At 43.7% G+C, this 18,925-nt stretch overlaps 1 protein-coding gene across 3 annotated transcripts in view; it reads right to left on the bottom strand.

Annotated features, from left to right (window-relative positions):
- The window catches only part of UTP20 (UTP20 small subunit processome component), a 117,590-nt gene that overhangs the window by 79,407 nt on the left and 19,258 nt on the right, over window positions 1-18,925 (bottom strand). For all 3 annotated transcript variants that reach the window (XM_078858830.1, XM_078858831.1, XM_078858832.1), the window contains exons 20-31: window positions 16,011-16,087; window positions 15,126-15,205; window positions 13,679-13,919; window positions 11,324-11,542; window positions 10,603-10,693; window positions 9,485-9,570; window positions 9,187-9,312; window positions 8,112-8,278; window positions 6,951-7,159; window positions 5,473-5,616; window positions 4,708-4,787; window positions 2,799-3,022 (exon numbers count right to left, since the gene is read on the bottom strand). In XM_078858830.1, coding sequence (XP_078714956.1) covers window positions 2,799-3,022; window positions 4,708-4,787; window positions 5,473-5,616; window positions 6,951-7,159; window positions 8,112-8,278; window positions 9,187-9,312; window positions 9,485-9,570; window positions 10,603-10,693; window positions 11,324-11,542; window positions 13,679-13,919; window positions 15,126-15,205; window positions 16,011-16,087 — 1,744 coding nt within the window. The remainder of the gene's footprint in view (window positions 1-2,798; window positions 3,023-4,707; window positions 4,788-5,472; window positions 5,617-6,950; window positions 7,160-8,111; window positions 8,279-9,186; window positions 9,313-9,484; window positions 9,571-10,602; window positions 10,694-11,323; window positions 11,543-13,678; window positions 13,920-15,125; window positions 15,206-16,010; window positions 16,088-18,925) is intronic.

The raw sequence follows: 18,925 nt of genomic DNA, 5'->3' as shown, positions 1-18,925 counted from the left end.
ATCGCTCAGTCTACATTATAGACTGCCAGTACACTCACCAAACTTAATAACCAGGCAACAGTCTACATTATAGACTGCCAGTACACTCACTCCGATTAAAAACCAGGCTACAGTCTACATTAATGGTTATTTTATTATTATTATTTTCATTAATTTTATTCACTTTTTTAATTAATATTTTTCTATCTACGTGCTTTTACAGAAAGAACCAAAGATTATTATTATAGTTAGTATAGCTACTACTACAGCAGTACACACTGCTATAGAGTTAATATAGCTACTACTACAGCCAGTACACACTGCTATAGAGTTAGTGTAGCTACTACTACAGCCAGTACACACTGCTATAGATTTAGTATAGCTACTACTACAGCAGTACACACTGCTATAGAGTTAGTATCGCTACTACTACAACCAGTACACACTGCTATAGAGTTAGTGTAGCTACTACTACAGCCAGTACACACTGCTATAGAGTTAGTGTAGCTACTACTACAGCCAGTATACACTTCTATAGAGTTAGTATAGATACTACTACAGCCAGTACACACTGCTATAGAGTTAGTGTAGCTACTACTACAGCCAGTACACACTGCTATAGAGTTAGTAGAGCTACTACTACAGCCAGTACACACAGCTATAGAGTTAGTATAGCTACTACTACGGCCAGTACACACTGCTATAGAGTTAGTATAGCTACTACTACAGCCAGTACACACTGCTATAGAGTTAGTATAGCTACTACTACAGCCAGTACACACTGCTATAGAGTTAGTGTAGCTACTACTACAGCCAGTACACACTGCTATAGAGTTAGTGTAGCTACTACTACAGCCAGTACACACTGCTATAGAGTTAGTGTAGCTACTACTACAGCCAGTACACACTGCTATAGAGTTAGTGTAGCTACTACTACAGCCAGTACACACTGCTATAGAGTTAGTGTAGCTACTACTACAGCCAGTACACACTGCTATAGAGTTAGTATCGCTACTACTACAGCCAGTACACACTGCTATAGAGTTAGTGTAGCTACTACTACAGCCAGTACACACTGCTATAGAGTTAGTGTAGCTACTACTACAGCCAGTATACACTTCTATAGAGTTAGTATAGATACTACTACAGCCAGTACACACTGCTATAGAGTTAGTATAGATACTACGACAGCCAGTACACACTGCTATAGAGTTAGTATAGCTACTACTAGAGCCAGTACATACTGCTGTAGTTATCGTCGTTACTACTACAGCCAGCACATACTACTGTAGTGATAGTAGATACTGCTATCGAGTCAGTAGATACTACTTTCGAGTTAGTAGATATTACTATAGTCAATATATACTACTGTAGAGTTAGTAGCTACTGCTATAGAGTCAATATACACTATTATAGAGTCGGTAGATACTACTGCAGTCAGTATAAACTACTGTAGTCACTAGATACTACTACAGTCAGTAGTCACGACTATAGAGTCGGTAAATACTACTGTAGAGTCGGTAGATACTACTGTAAAGTCGGGAGATACTATTGCAGAGTCGGTAGAGACTACTGTAGAGTAAGTATATACTGCTATAGAGTAAGCAGATACTACTATAGAGTTAGTAGTTATTACTATAGTCAGTGGATACTACTATAAAGTCAATAGATACTAGAGATTCAGTAGATACTACTGTAGTCAGTAGATACTACTGTAGAGTCAGTATTTACTGATATATAGTCAGCAGATACTACTGTAGAGTCAGTAGATACTACTACAGTCAGGAGATACCACTAGAGTCAGTAAATACTGCTACAGTCAGTAAATACTACTGTAGAGCCAGTATGTACTCCTATAAAGTCAGCAGATACTACTATAGAGTCTGTATATACTACTATAGAGTCAGTGGATACTACTGTAGAGTGAGTAGATACTACTGTAGGGTCAATAGATACTACTATAAAGTCAACAGATACTACTGTAGAGCCAGATACTACTGTCGAGCCAGATACTACTAGAGTCACTAGATACTACTAGAGTCACTAGATACTACTCACTCTATTGTATGTAGGGTGTGTAGGTATATATGCCTATGGGGGGGGGGGGGGGTAAAAATATTTTTCGAGGGTGGGGGTGTCGACAATTTTAGGAAACCTTTTAGATAAACTATTTACCCGCCACTTTCTATTAATTTTGGATTCAGGACTTCTTCAGGCCTCTTATAATTTTGTTGACAGACAAATGGACAAACGGAATGCCGGGCTTTCACAATAGATTAGTACTTGTGTATGTTATGTTTTTAAGATAAGTTTTAAAATATTTTTTTCTCTCAGGAAACGCCGGGTACTTCCCACTAGTAGAATAAAACTGGAAAGGCCAGAGAGATAGGGTCGATAAGAGTGAAAGAATACATATTACACCATGGGGCCTGACAAACAGTTTTACTTTGGCAAATGAATCGTTATATAACTTACCAAATAGGTTGTTGCAACTAATATTACAATTCATGATTGATTTATGGGTTGGGCCACATAACGATCTTGCCAAATTTGTTCGTATCCTCCACCACCCAACGTAGCAAACAAATGTAACTTTCAAGTCTACAAACGTTTAACGCACCAATTAAAATTGCTATTCAACTTACCGTTGAGCTAATACAACCATAATTGGCAAATTAAATATATGTAAGTGTGATAATTTCATTTGTGTCACTATGCCAGGTGGTGGAGGGTCTTATGACACAGATCTGCTGCTCGTCGTGTGTCGAGGTGTGAAGTTACTTGAACTTGTGGCAAAGAGGCATAATGTGTTGCCGTACCGGGGAGGCTGGCAGGTGCGGGGAGCACGCAGCCCTGCGTAGACAGCGCCGAGTGCGTCTCCGTGGACTCCGGGTCAGGCACGATCAGCAGGTTCTCGGCAATGTCGAGCACGCACTGGGCCGTCGTTGGGCTCAGATTCTTGGCTTTGAGCAGTGCATACACGTTGGGCAGCACACTGCACTCGGGACGCTCTGGGTGCTCCTTGGCTAAGAGTGGGATGAACCTGCAATTGCACACCAAGGAAAACACCACACAGTTATCAGACTATACCAACATTTTGGCAACGTAGTATATACAATAATTGTTAGATAGTGTAAAATCCAATCCAAGTATTGGCGTCCTTTATTTTGGAAAGATATTCATATATTATCCTGTCAATTGTCATCATCCGCTATCATCAATCACTCCACTGCTGGATGAAGGCCTCCCCAAGCTGCCACCACTTCTCCCAATCTCGCGATGCAACAATCCAACAATACATCCAGTACATGGTGCAGTGGTATTATGGAACTTTCTATTAATACAAATGTTTAATACATTTCAAGTATGTATTTTTGTTTTGTTTACTCAGGTGGCAACACTGGTCTTAGTTCATTACAAGATCGTGAAAGTGCAAAATAAATCTCAATGTGTTGTGGCTATCTGAAGAATATTGGGAGAGAGTGTGCTAGGGTCTAAAGACAGGAGGCACCATCTGAGAAGACGTTACGAGCACGGTTGAGCACTTGGTAGGTCGCCAAAGTTTAAAGGCCCTCTGACCTGATAACCATTCACTTTTTGTAAAATTAGCAAGAAGCATACAAAATAAAGCCAAGAATTATGGGAAAAAATGAAGAAAAGATTGAGAGTCGTGGATGGAAAGTTACTGAAGAAATATTGCTGAATCTTTTTTGGTGAAATTTCCAGGAGAGCTTACAAAATTTCAAATACACTAAGAGAAATTATTGGGTTCAAAAGCATTACCAGAAAAGCATGCATTATCCTGCATTTTAAGGCATACTCAAAAAAAATAATATTATTTGTGACGATCATACATTACTTTCCATCCAGGGCCGGCACTTTACAATCGCCCTATAAAGTGCTAAAATTTCAAAATGTTGTAACTATCATGACAGATTGTAAATGTATCCAAACATTTAGATGAAACGAAATGACAACGATTAACACTAAATTTGGGCAGCACTATTGTGAGAAGTAGGAAGAGTGTGTGTTTGAGTTAGATGGTGGCTTAACACTCACTGCAGTATTTGGTGTATGTGGCTTCACTCAAACATTGCAAGAGACACAACTCTGGAACCGATCAAATCTCGTAGAACTAAGAAATACATCGGTATATAGTGGGACTCGGTGAGGTGAGGAGGACCAGGAGAGAACCACATAGATTTAAACCGACAACCTTTTCCATGTCAAGAGGCAGAGATGACCACAATTACAGAGTACTCTACATGTTCATCAACCAGTGACCTTAAAAGAAAAAATATATATAATAGACATTTCAGGCAATGGCCCTTCTTCATAGCACGTACTCTGTCTCATAGTATGTGTTGCATTTTTTGTTCACTGAGCTTGTGTGCCACCGCAAATGCAGCATCCCAAATAAGTTGCGTCATGACAGAGTAGGATTATTAGTGTCTATGGGAGGCAAACGTAGAGTTTTCCTCTTCAAGCAGCGGTTAAGACAGTGTCCCAGCTAAGATTAAGGGTGTTGAACCAACACATGTACACAGCCCTCTTGTCAATACTGCTGGATGTTCAAGGTTATCAATGAACACTGTGCGCTCATATTTTAGGTTAATAATTCCCTCATTATTTATCATATTAAATCGAGTAATTTTGATGTCCGACAAAGCTTTGATTGGTTCCAGAGTGATCCAGCCTCACACGTTGAAGGCTCGCGCAACCACTCACCTTGGAATCTGGCTCCACATTTGTACAAGTTTGAGCAGCGGCGTAGGGGAGTACTGGCTTTCTGTGGACAGGCGAGTAATCTAAAAGGAACCCATAAAGGCACACAAGATTCATACTTTATTATTTGGCTATATCATTGAAATCTAATCCAAAAAAACAAGAGTCAAACATCCCTGGCTTAATAATTGGGAACAGCACCAGATCATGTAATATGTAGATTTATCAAGTGCTGTGTTGAAGGGCCATGTATCGAAGCACCAAATGTGAAACGCCATATATCTGTTGCTTTTTAAAAATCGTTTAACAGTATAAGTAACGTGGGTTTTTAAAATAAAATACCTAGTATTTTAATCTCGGATAATATAGTCACGTTGAAAGTCCACAAAACGTAGACAGAAGTAATGCACCATATAGAAGTTATCTGCCAATGTTCTTATTGTCGCCATAGTCAGCTGCCAAGTTGACCAAGTTGTGTTACCTTCCCCGATGTGACCACTCGTACAATTGTTACGACACCGCTTGCGCTTCGCACTGGCTCGCAGCGTTTACAGAATGAAGTTGAATTATGTGGGTGAGGGTCATTCAACTGTAAGAATGGCCAAGCGAAGAAGGCAAGTTGGAATTTGATATAAAAATAAACCATCACAGAATTATTACATATAAACCTGCTTTTCAAAAGATTCAGAACGCATCAACTCGCTTGCATACTTCTGAATTCACGAGTGCGTTTATTATGTCCATTTATCACACACAGACTCCGTTTACCAGGGGCCAGAAGAGTGCCTGGAAGACTGCCTCCAGCTCGCCAGCAGAGAAGGCGTACGCATCGTTGTCTTCAAAAAAGTGCAGCAGGCTATCCTGGCCCAGGCGTCGCAGCCGCTTCACGAGCGCGACCGAGCGTGGCTGCACCTGCAGGCAATCAGGGTCACAGTGCCAATGGCAGGCACGCATCAGTGATACGGGCAGCGCAGGGTTCATAATGCAACAAGGGCACTCACAATAACCAAGCAGCTTCGGAGTAAAGCAGAGGACCCCGCCACCCGGTAAAATGCGCCACCAATTTGGTCACGCCGTCACATGATAATGGAGAGTAAAATGGCCTTGCAGAGCATCGCTAGAAGCAACTCTTTTCTAAAGTGTTAAACATGTCACAAATGTAGTCTCACTCTGCATGACCGAATTTACAAAAGCATACTAAACTAAACGCAGTATGAGTGTCATGATAATGATATTATGCTTATAAAAAAATTATCTCCCTCATCCCCCAGTCATGGTTATTTGCTGTAACGCCTTAATGCAGTGCTTTTCGACCCTTTTCACTGGGGGAGTTGAGAGGGCCGGGGGCTAATGGCAAACAATGGAGAGGGGAAGGAAACGGGGTGGATCGGCCACGGAACAGCACGGAGGAGCGTTTGTCTGTCAGATGTATTTTAATGCAGCTGGCTCACGCGAAATAGATTTCTCGAAGACGATGGTACTTTGCAAGCCTACTGGCTATCATCAAAGATTTGTTCATGAAGATATCCATATATACAGGCACAATTTCAACCGAGAAGATGGTTATAAACTCAGCAATCATTGGAAATGTCATCAACCACTTTGGGTCAAGACTTGATTTGTGTTTTTTCTCGTCAACCTCCACCATCAGCAGTATGGGTGTGTGGAGATGATTGCCTGGCGGCCCATTGATTGGTGTAGTTGCTTGTCTTTCCTCCAACATTAACATTAGCTGCCCCGCCCATGCTGCTGACACACTTGGGCTACGTCCATCTCTAAACCTTTATAAACAGTTTGCCTTTAGAGGCTAACCCCCCCCCCCCCCCTTTTCCTGATGACGACCGCTTGTATTGCGAGCGAAACGTTGTGGTTTTTGTGTTTATTTTATTTGTATTACTGAAAGAACCAGAATAAGTCTACATTATAGACTGCCAATATGCTCATCAGCTTAAAATTCAGGCTACAGTCTACATAATAGACTGCCAGTACTTTCACTTTTTTATCATTATAATTATTATTTTTTCTATCTACGTGACTTTACAGAAAGAACCAAAGAAGATGAATTCCTGCAGTCACCAAAGTTTTAAGACATGAATCATGCTACTAACCCTGAGTGTTTATTGGATTACAACCCGCACCTGCGATTAGCACGGGTGGCTACGTACGGACAAAATCAACGACGGGTTTGCCAAGAGGGTTCAACACATTAATTATCGCGTCGTTCCTTTGCTGGGGGGGCAGCCTACCTGATCGCGCTGATCCAAGATGTGCGAAAAGGATGCCACCATGCACAGGAGGATCTGCAGCAGCTGTGACAGGTGGCCGTGAAGCAGGTGGCCCACGTTGGCCATGAGCGTGTCGACTGTGTTGAGGATGCCGTGCTGACGGCCCAGGGGAATCACAGAGCCCAGCTCCAGCTCCTGCACAGTACGTGTCACCGCGTGCTCGCAAGAGCCTGCGTCCACCAGCGACAGCGGCAACGGCATCATCATCACATGCCAGACACCACACATTCTCCAGTCTCACACACCAATACACTTTATCTTCTACGAACGAAAAATAACTATTTAAAAAATGGGTTTTCATAAATTAATCAAATCCATTAAGAAATCGACAACCTCACAAAATGTACTAAATTCCTCATTTGTTGGCAATCACTGAATGTTTTAAACAAACTGATCTTTGGAACTGCAAAGCATTACCATGTAAAATCCTGCCACTACCACTTTCAATGTGTAAGGACAGTATGGGGCCTAGTTCCATAAATAATGATTGCAGCGATGAGAACAGGCAGGGTCAAGTGAGCTAACTGGGTGAGGAGTCAACGCGGGGGTAGAGATGGGGTGTTATATAGTGAGGCAAAGGAGAGAGTTCGGGGAAAGGGACGTGGAAGAGCAGAGGGGAAATAAAAGGCTGCACGGAGCGGGGTTCAAGGCTGCTGTGGGGATTGGGGGTCCGGACTGTCGTCGCTGACATCACGGGGGATCGCCCTCATCGTCTTGGAAGGCAGGGAAGGAAGTTATATAACTTCCCCGTGGCTACTACATCGACGGCTCCTATATAGTCAGTCCGCTATGTAGTGAACCTGCGTCCACCTGATAACGTGTCATCAAGTCGGGTGGACTGTAATATGTAATAAATATATACATATAACTTAAGCTAGACATCGTCTCTGAATGCTACATTACAAATGTGTACAACTAAACACAGTTTAGACATTGAACACTGACATACTTCAACACTGGCAGCAAACCCGGTTGAGAGTACAACAGAGACCACCAGAATAGGTGGCGTCGAGTCATATTAATTTAATCTGCTAATCCATACGTCGAGATGAACGAAAATGCAACTTGCGAGGTGCCACTGTGCGAAGGGGGTCCGCAGAGCGGCAGGCGAGTGGCTCTTACCCTCCATGAAAGTGGCGACAGGCTCCAGGAGGAGGCGCACAAACATGTGCATCTCCTCGGGCAGCGAGCTGGCCAGGAAGCGCAGCACGATGGACATGCGCGTGGTGGCCCCAGCGCGGCCCTGTGTGCGGTTCCCCGTCTTGCTCATCATGCGCCCGTACAGGATCCTACAGGTGCGGCACATGCGCGGTACTAAGACAAAGATCCCCCGTGTAGCCTTAACAGACTTGGGGCAAGTGCTGTTCATGAGTAGCGCCTATGAAGGACAGCACACACAAGGTGGTGGGTGGCCAGCACCACGCCTGGCTGCTTGCATCCCCCCAGTGGCGATGTTTACACCCTGCACCAGGCACATTGGAAGCCGAATTTACCTAGGCGAGGCTAAGGACCGATTCAGATAATCATGACCAGTGTTGGCCAAGAGTGAAAAATCGAACCCGGGTTGCTGGGTTCGTAGCGCAGTGTGGCATGAGCCACTGCACTCCACACGGTACATGCACCACATGGCACGCATTGAGATTAGAGCGCTAACCGCTGTGCTCCACGCAATACACGCACTGCATGGCACGCTCGAGGCTCGAGGCCCGTGCCACGTGAGGCTCGCTCGAGGGTAGCCATCTCTGAATTGCCAAAATCTTTAGTCTGGGCAAGTTGAGAGCGAGCCAATGAGAATTGTATTCGTGTGACTGTAGCAAGAGTTACAAAGAATCAAAACTAAGTTACAATGTGCAAACATTTCCACATTTTTTACGAATATAAGATTAGAGGACTTATTTACTGCACAGCATGTCTATCCATAATCAGTAATTGGACCTCATAAAAATGCCTAGCTCTCTTTGTAGGTCAATGGAGGATGAAGAATACACTGACGAACACCACTTTCTTCAAGACAGGAAGAAGAACGTTACTAAATATCAGAATTACCATTCGGTCATGTTTAGGGGATCACACAGATGTTTATATGGTTTGGCTAAGCGGTCACCAGAAGCGATTTTGGTTTAAAAAAATGGCAACACTTATTTTTTTCAACGGATTGTTAAAGCGCTCCACATGGCACGTGGGTTGAAGAGATCACCTCATTAGAACAGGCATGAGCTCAGCGCGGTCGTCAGCCTTCACGAGGCCAGCTTCCTCCGACACGCTGAAATGCACAATCTCGTCCTTGAAGTAGCGGTCCTCCAAGAGCCGTTCCAGTCTCTCTCTGCACAGCACACCCGTCGCTCAGCCACTTTACTTCATAACACCTCCCCCCCAACAATCAAACACGCAAATGAAATGCTATAAAAACAAGACATCATTGATCCAACCAAAAAATAAAGGTAAATGTCGCACACACGCGTTGTGCGCACACAGAAGCTGCACATTCTTGATACCTGTAGGGCAAGAGATACTTGGGTTTGTAGGTCAGCAAGCACGAGAGAACCACCTTCTGAACATCCTGGTCCCGATGGCACAGCAACTGTGAATGGAAAAGCATTTTAGAATACTTGTAATCATTATCAGACAAGCTCCATCCACTGCTAGATGAACGCACGTTTATCGTCACCACCCCTCATTGTCCTGCGATGTAATAATGAATCTCTCTACGAAACACACGCATCGCTCCATGCGTCTCTGCTTCATTTTTAGCTCTTGTTACAAGTGTTTTTGTCCAACACACGTCATGGCAGGTAATATTAATGGATTTAAAACTTTCTTCTGTTGACGTAATGATACTATGCTATAACAACAGTCAATAGAAGTTTGGCCCTTGCAAGGAGTGTCACAGTTTTTACATTGTTCTTTCATAATCGGCCAAAGAATGAACAGGCTGCCGTAGTAATTGAATCATTTACAACAATATGAACTTGCTGAGCAGCATGGGCACTGAACTATCCAGATGCTTGCCTTCATATCATGAGTGTTGCCATTACTCTTCAGGCACAATGAAGTCAAAAAGTAAACAAGTTAGTTGTGCATCTGCACCATTTAGCTTTCATAAATAATAACCCATGTCCCATGTGGACATCAGGACTACCTAAAGCAAACATGTTAGAAAGAATGGTGAGACAGTATTCCCTCATTATTTGCAAGGGATATGTGAATTGCACATTTCACGGATAATGATGTTGGCCTACAGCTTATAAAACTTCTCGATCTCTCATCTCTATCTCGTCACTTTCTCTCTCATCTCCTCCTCTCTCATCACTTTCTCTCAATTTTCTCTCGCAGCACTTTATCTCTCATCACATTCTCTCTCATCACTTTCTCACATCGCTTTCTTTCTCTCTCTCGATGCAGTCGTGGAGAGTTCCAGATGCGATTCGTGGATAGCCAAAATTTGCGGATAGCAAGTTCGTGCAAAAAGAGGGAATACGGTCTACTTATTTGTGTGTGAACGCAAGTATGAAGCCACTTTAATCTTTATAAGGAGTAAGCCTTAGTGATCAATTTTCACTTGAGTGATTTAAAAGTAATGTGTGATTTATACAGAGGATGAGGAGAAACCCACCTGGTAGTAAAGATCACGAAGCTTGGACTCCAGGTAGAGGGCCCTCGGATTGCTGAACTTGGAAAATACTTTAAGATGGGCCACCAGCTCTCTAGGAGACACCAGACAAGACAATTTGCTACTTGTTTAATGAGCACTGCATGCCAGTGTCAATATACTACTGGGAAACGCATTTTAGACAGTTTAGATATTCTATTGAATCTCTCTACTCCTTAAGTTCAACTTTAGCTTTCATAACTTTAATTTTTGCTTTATTTTCACACCGCTTCCAAGGCGAGTGAGCGTGCACGATCTCCAACTTCAAATGCAGAAGATCATGCGACTCAAGCACATGCCGCAAGTTCTGGTTACGGTTCAACTCACCCCTTCCTCCCTTGGGGAAGTCGATAAACAGAGCGCCACCAGTGAGAAGTCAACAGTGGATGTTCTGAGTATAAATTCTCCCACATCATAAGCGTTTGGTAGTTATGCCACTCGCTGAGAGGGAGAACCCTCGGTTGCCTAATTATATATGCGTATTCTTATAAGCGTACTTTGACCACAATAGCACGATGCCACTCTACTACAGCTGATTAAAAAAAAGCATGACTGAAGTCACCGAAGGAGATCCCATCCATTCTTAACCAAGCTCATTGTCAAGTGAAGCTATTCGAATGAATGGTTAGCTGAAGAAACAGGACGACCGAAGTTATCTCCCTCACTGAAGAGAACACGTGGTCACCTGACAGCCGCACGCCTTGGCTTTTTTCTGAAAGACTTCCTCTTCTGCTGCACTTGTTGAACCTCTTCATCCTTTTCATCCTCCTCCTCATCATCGCTCTCGCCCTTCCACGCGGCAGATGTTTCTGCCGACGCCTCCTCCGTCGGGGCACTCGCACAGCCCTTCTTGCGTAGATTTTCGGTGGGGGCTACGAGGAGATCTGCTGGGAAGTATTCCTGGCTGCGTGGGCACGCCATACATTACGTCCCGTCAATGTAAATTAGAAAACACAAAAACAAAATGCCTTTGCTACTACCAAAGCAAAATTAAAAGAGGAAAATACATAGCAAAAATTACATCACAAAACAAATTAGGCCCACAATTGAGAAAATATGAAAAGGATGGACGAGCCTAGTTAGGATGCATACGGCACATGTTGAACCTGGACACTTGTGTAGTGAGTCCAACTGAGTCGCAGACGTTATTCTTCAGAGGCAACACATTTATTGTAACACGTATATACAAAGGGGTAACTGCCCCTTAACCAGATACAGCCTGGGGTAGTGACCACCCAGCTAACTACACTATACGTAGGGGTTACAGCGACGAAGGGTCAGACTCTCACTCGGGTCCCCGGCCACGTGTTGATGCCTCTTCAGACGTAGGATGCAAAGTTTCCAGCTTGTAGAACGACGCGACCCCGGTCCCTCTCAGGGACCCACCTTATATCCTCCCGGGTCAGGGCCGGCTCCGCCCAGGCCCCGCCCGCCTTCGCGAGCGTTCTAGCTCACTCTCGATCCCTCTCAAGAGCTCTCCCTGGACACGTCATCACCCCCTAGCCCCCCCACTGGGGGCCTTCTCTGTGGACACTCCGGATCACGTGTCTACGGGGTCAACCAGAGTGCCATAGCCCGGGGCAACCCTGCCCCTGGGCTGACACTCTCCCGCTCCCCCTTGTGGGAGCCCGCACTACACGCTATGCGTGGTGCCCGTGCTATCCCAGCGCTACCAAGCACCGCTAGGGCTGGTACTACACCCACCTACTGGGTGTACGCGATGACGGTGCATCGCACGCCGTGCTGTGCTAGAGCCGGCCTCACACAGCAGCTCACACGGTGCTGCCCGCGACGTAAGTACATCGCACGCCACGGCCCTCCCGGGCCGGCACCATACAGTGACATCCCCGATGTCACTACACTTGCATTGAAACAAACAAATATATATATAGGTACATGCATCAGGCAAAGAAGCTGTCAACATTGGAAAGACTTAAAGAAGGATGCTGCCATTTTAGCTGGCAAAAAATAGTAGACCCTCCGATTTTATTTTGGACCAACATCAAGATGGGTGTTCAAATAGCAGAAAAATAGAACTAAAATGCAAAAAAAATTACATAGAATCATAACCAGAATAACATATCCAAACATTAGCTCTCTGGGTATTGAGAGCTGATAATGAACCCTAAACATCTTTAGTCTGTCTAAAGCTGGCTCTATGAGCATTCGGAGTTACTACTGGACCCGGGAAAATCCTTTAGGCTCATAAATTAACTCTCCTTTAAATTCCAAGGCTGCCACCTTAGTCTGGCTCAAAGAGCCTCAATAATCAACCATGATTATTACGACTGTAACGCTCTGTTAGTTGTTAACGCTACCACCACTGTGTACACTCACAATCATTTTTTATTTCAGCCCGTACATATGTTTGCTATAGAAATTGTAACCCAGTCCATAAAACATCAGCAGGTGGTGCACAAGAGTGGAGAGAAAGGGTACTCTTCAGTTTTTGAACAGCAGACCTCAATAAATTCACCCACCAGCCTGCCCTATTGTGACCCCTTTTCACGAGATTTTTCATCATTAAAAACTAAACTAGTTTGACTCCTTTCGCGCCTACGTGAAATATAGCCAAAATAACCAGGTCATAGAACGTTCCGGTCACAAATGGCATGAGCGATGGGCCACGTATTGGGGAGTTCAGGTCGATTTATAAGGTAGGACTAATCAGATCCAGTTACTCGCTCACTGGCAGTCAGTCAATTCCTTATCACTCTTCTATCGCTACTATTACTCCCAACCATGGCTACTGTTCCATTAAACTGTCTTCTTGATTCCTCTACGCACATTGAGGAATCTGTCTACCAGACTGTTTCATCTCACTTACATCGTATTCAACCCTCGCGCTCCACTTTGGATATCCCTCCGAATTCTCTTTTCCAAGCTCATTTAACAACCTAACTTTATCAATTCAAGAAATATATTCACCTTTACCTATTCCAACTTTAACAGTGTTTGGGGGGCCTTTGGGCCTGTGCTCAGCAACTGTTAAAAAAATATATACAGATGTGAGCGCATGGCTCCCCACAGTAGCACCAACCTGATAAAGCGGAGCAGCAAGGGCGAGAGATCTCGAGAATGTGGCTCCACCCTCTCCGGAAAATCAGCCATGGCCTTCCAGAGATGCAGGCGGAAGTTCACGTGATCTTGCCGCTCGGGGGACACTGTGAGCGCCAGCTTCTGCTGCCAGCACAAACGTTCAATGCTGCCAGAAGCTCCGTTTGGTCCAACAGCCTCGTCCTCTGTTTCATAATCATTCAGACTTTCGCGTAATATTCTCTCTGAGGATGTTTGGGGTGAAAAAAAACACGATAACACATAATTGAACATGTTATTTAGTACTGCTGTGTGGTGCACAAGCACAAATGACAACAGTGGTACGCATTCGTCAGCAACAGTGGCCTTACAAAGAAACAGTGAATAGACGACACTTCAGGCAATGGCCCTTCTTCACAGCACACTCCATAGCACATGAAGATGGGGCATTGTCCGTTTGCATCATAAATTGAATAATTGATATGTAAAGCATAACATTGCTCAAGAACTAGAATGACATACGTGCAAATGTACATTTATTTGGCTCCACTGGTTGGGGGAGGGCTTCACGACAGAAAAATGTGGCCAGTTAATTTCAAGAGCCTAACTTAAAAAAATCTGTTATCAATAATATTGGTTGCAAAAATATGAGTGTTCAAAAAAACATAACTCAAATACATGACACTTTTATCGAAGCAAATGTTCAAATAGTGCGTGAAAATGATATTCAGAAACTGCGTTTGGAAATATTACCAAAAGAAATCATGTTTACACTGTATACATGGCTTAATTCGTCACCTCAAAAAACAAACCGTCAAATACACTCATTAAGATATGGGGTTATGTGGATGTTTATTGTAAATACAAATAAACGGCTGGACTTTAACGAGCATGGAAATGATAATAGACGGCACTAAAGTAGGCGGCACAAGCATAAGATAGAACGCGCTAGCTCGGAAGTGGCAGGAATGGAACCAAGGGCAGACATGTTGCTTTTAAAACGATCCCACGGACTGTTTGTAAATAATTTAAGCGTGAACAATGACAGGGTTGGGAGAAATATTGACACCTCAAAAACAGCTCAATGTGAAAACTTGATTTGAAGCTTTCGTGACTGCAGGAATTACTCTTTGGTTCTTTCGGTAAAGTCACGTAGAAAGAAAATTTACGACGTATCGATTGCAACACAAGCAGTCGTCATCACGTAAAACTAAACCTCGAGATCTATTATTTCATTTATTTTCTTTCTACGTGACTTTACCGAAGGAACCAAAGAAAAGCTCAATGTGCATGTTAACAGCATGGTATGCAGTGCACAGTGTGCGCCAGGGTGTACGTTGTACAGACCACGGACGAGGCTGCTTGCCGTGAATGTGGATAGGTTTGTGCATGTAGGGTATAAGTGGTGCAGCATGTGCTGGACAGTGCCACTGGTCCCTTGCAAGCCGTACCATTCTGAGAGGCCGCAAGTTCCAGCTGCTGCTCAAATACCTCCCAAAATGCCTTGCTTTTCATTTCCCGAGCATGAGAGCTGCCAAACAAAATAACCACTCTTTACACCACTACAATAGAAAAAATATGGAAATGGTGAGATTGAAAAACATTTCAGAAAAGTAACTCAAGAAAATAGACATCTAATACTCTATTACCATTTTTAACTACAGTAAACCCTCGCTAAGCGTGAGTTCTGGATTAGCGAGGTTTGTATATTTGCGAGCTACTAAATGTATACTAATTCCCTATTCGCGACCCGCCGGATTCCCGTGTTACGTGAGTGTACGTAGTGGCAGACCACCCTCACCGGAGAGGTGCGCACAGAATGTTGTTACATTGGAAACTGTCTGTGAAGATTAGGCACACCCTCGGCTGCCCGCTCAATCCTTAGTTGTATAATTCATTATTTATTTATTATAGTCATTGTTATGAAACATTTACCCCCTATGTTCACACGTACCAGCAACATAACCACATTTTTCCCATATAAACAAGGTTTCTGCATTGGCGGATTCTGCACTTGGGAGCGTTTCCAAGAACGTAACCACCGAGGATAGAGGGTTTACTATGTCAGAATAACGTGGAGGCGGTTCTTGAGCCTCAACATTTATATTTCTGTGACCAAAGTCTTACTTGTGCCAACAGAAGCATACACAATTTAGCGGTAGGGCTACGGTAGAGGTTGTAGCAATTAGGCCAAGTGGCTTGCAGTTTACTGTTTTAAGAATGGAACAATAGCTGTATTTCACCACTGATGTGGATGTTTGACCAATTTTATTTCACTGCTGATATTTGCAACATAAAAACACCCATTATCTTTGAATATGTGCAGTGGTAATTACCTGATGAGTTCCACAGCTGGATCCCAGAGCATGCTAAAGTTAATGTACAGAATCCCAATCAAATACCGCAACGCCACCTGAAAATGGAGAAAAGCATTCGTCACACAGCATGGCGACACGTCAAATAAGTGAAATATAACTCTGCTCATATATTTTACATGCCTCAGCTCCATCGATAACAGACATATAACCTCATAAAATAACCATACCACACTGAATGCCAGTAAGTGAAACGTTTCAGCAAATTGTCTGTGATAATCTCAACACGCGAACTAAAATGCAATGATAAACACATTATTCTAAACAAAGTTTTCCTGGCTGGATTCCTGGCACAAGGCTAAGTGCTCATGCGAGGCGATGTCACCGATATCCCTCTGTGCTGTGCCTGTTGGCGCATCGTATGGACACCGCGCCTCCTCCTACCCACCCTCCACCCTGCCACATATCCCGTGCAAATGTGCGAGATACACTATCTATCATACTATATTAGAAAAGGAGGGAGGGGCGGCTTGTTTAAAAACAAACACACACCTTTTTAAGGGTTTGTAACTCAAGAGTGCAATTTCCACAAAAACAATCTAAAAAAATCTAAGTAAAAATTCCTGAGCAATGTTAAGCAAACCGGATGATGATTTGGAAAGACGGTCAGAGCATGTGACCATCCCTCAATGGGCTCCATGTTAAAGAGGGAAATAAACAGTGCTTGTTCTGTAGAATGGTCCCCCTACCATAGAAATGTGAACATTCCACCAGTGGCTCAGGGTCGTAAAGGGAGATGTGAAACCCCTTCACATACTTTAGCGAGGAAACACATTGGCCTTTCATCGCTTAATTGCTGAGCAAGAAAGTTACACATTTAAACACATCCATGATAAATTTCGATTTAAAGCTTTCGTGACTGCAGAGATTCATATTCTTGGTTCTTTCGGTAAAGTCAAGTAGAAAGAAATTAATAAAATAATAAAAATAAAACATCATAAAATAATTCTCACGACGTTTCGGCCACAACGCAAGTATCCGTCTTCAGGTGAAGAACAGGTCTGTCAAGGAGACAAAAACTGAATGGAACGCCCCAGGCTTGGAGCGACTATTTATGTTGGGATGGAGGGGCGAAGAGCATCTTGATAAAATAATTTGCATATCAAGAGGAATTTAACATATTTATGGGAAATGCAGAAATGCGATTAGTGCTACTTGTGAAATGCGTAGGGGGTCTGGCGAGGGGTTTAAAGTCACTATGCCCATGCATTATGCAGGATTAGCAGCATCAAAGGGAGGAAGTGAGGTCAGAATTAATAAAGGGAAGGAATGTTAATAATATGGCGCAATGGGAGACTAGTGGTAGGAGGCTTGCAGTGGAGCAAAGAATCCATTCCTTGCGGAGAATACAAGATATATAGTCAATGTCAGTGAGTGGACTGCGGTCTGAAAGTCACCATAAACGGTGAACACAATCAGTTAAGATCCGAAATGGTTTATTACGTCCTTCCAATGATTGCTGAGCCAGAATCCATCTTCTCGGTTGAAATTGTCTCTGTGTTTGTATATGTGGATCGCCTCATGGACGAATCTCTCATGGTAGCCGGATGGCTTGCAGAGAACCTCTGTCTTGGAGAAGTCAATATCATGTGAGCCCACTGAATTGTAACAGTGATCTGCCACGGCTGAGGTGTTTGTCCTACCGTGTTTCAAATCTGCTTTATGTTCACGGATGCGGTCCGAGACATGCCGTTTGGTTTCTCCAATGTAACTGCTACCACAGAGGCAACTTAGCTTGTAAATGCCAGGGTACTGTATGTCTGGAACTACGTCTTTTACAGACGGGACCAGATCACGGATTTTGTGTACTGTGTTGAATCGGACCCGGATCTTGTGTTTTACCAGGATTTTGGAGATCTTTTTTGTAACCCCAGCAATGTAGGGTAAGGCGATGGTTTTGAAAGGCTCCTCAACAGGATCCTTCTTGATGGTTGGAGTGATGGCTTTGCGGATTGTGTAGTCGGAGTAACCATTAGCCTTAAGAGCTTGGCGTACGTGTTTGAGTTCACTGGCAATGTGTTCCTGGTCGGAGATGCATTGGGCTCTATGGTATAGAGTCTTGATGAGGGAATTCTTCTGGGATGGATGGTGGTGGGAATCCGGTTTTAGGTAAGCATCCGTATGGGTGGCTTTCCTGTAGACAGAGTGGCTCATTGAACCATCAGGTCTCCTTTTAATTAGGACATCCAAAAAGGGTAGCTTGCCATCTTTTTCGACTTCTATGGTGAATCTGATGGCTGGGTGTATGGAATTGATGTGGTCGAGGAATTGGTCTAGAGCAGGTCGGCCGTGTGGCCAGATGACAACAGTGTCATCTACGTACCTCTTCCATAAGGTCGGGCAGAGAGTGGCAGTCTGGATGGCGTCAGTCTCAAATTTCTCCATGAAAACGTTGGCTACAACCGGAGATAGGGGGGCGCCCATTGGGGTGCCCTCAGTTTGTTTGTAGAAAGTTCCATTCCAGGTGAAGTATGTGTTGGTTAAGCAGTGTCTTACCAGGGGGGGTACCCCAGTATCTAGTCCTTGATGAACCAAGTCTTCAATGATTGCGATGGTGTCAGGTACAGGAACTTTGGTGAATAAAGAAACCACATCAAAACTGACAAGCAGGTCGTCTGGGGACAGGGAAATTCCCTTGATTGTCGATACCAGATCAGTGGAGTTTAGTACCGCAGAGGTGGTTTTTCCAGTGAAAGGCCGCAGGATTTCAGACAAAAAACGAGCCAGTTTGTAAGTGTCATCCTCTCAGCCGACAAAGGCAATGCCACGGTTATCATGGACAAAATAGAATACAACAACAATTCAAGAACTACTCAACGATGGTAGCTATACAAAAATAAAAAGAGACCCCACCAACAGCCTCGTCATTAAAACCA

This window comes from Lampetra fluviatilis, chromosome 8 (assembly GCF_964198595.1).
Source record: "Lampetra fluviatilis chromosome 8, kcLamFluv1.1, whole genome shotgun sequence".
Lineage (NCBI taxonomy): Eukaryota > Metazoa > Chordata > Hyperoartia > Petromyzontiformes > Petromyzontidae > Lampetra > Lampetra fluviatilis.
The sequence above is the reverse complement of the archived record's forward strand: the minus strand, read 5'-3'. Positions and strand labels throughout refer to the sequence as shown.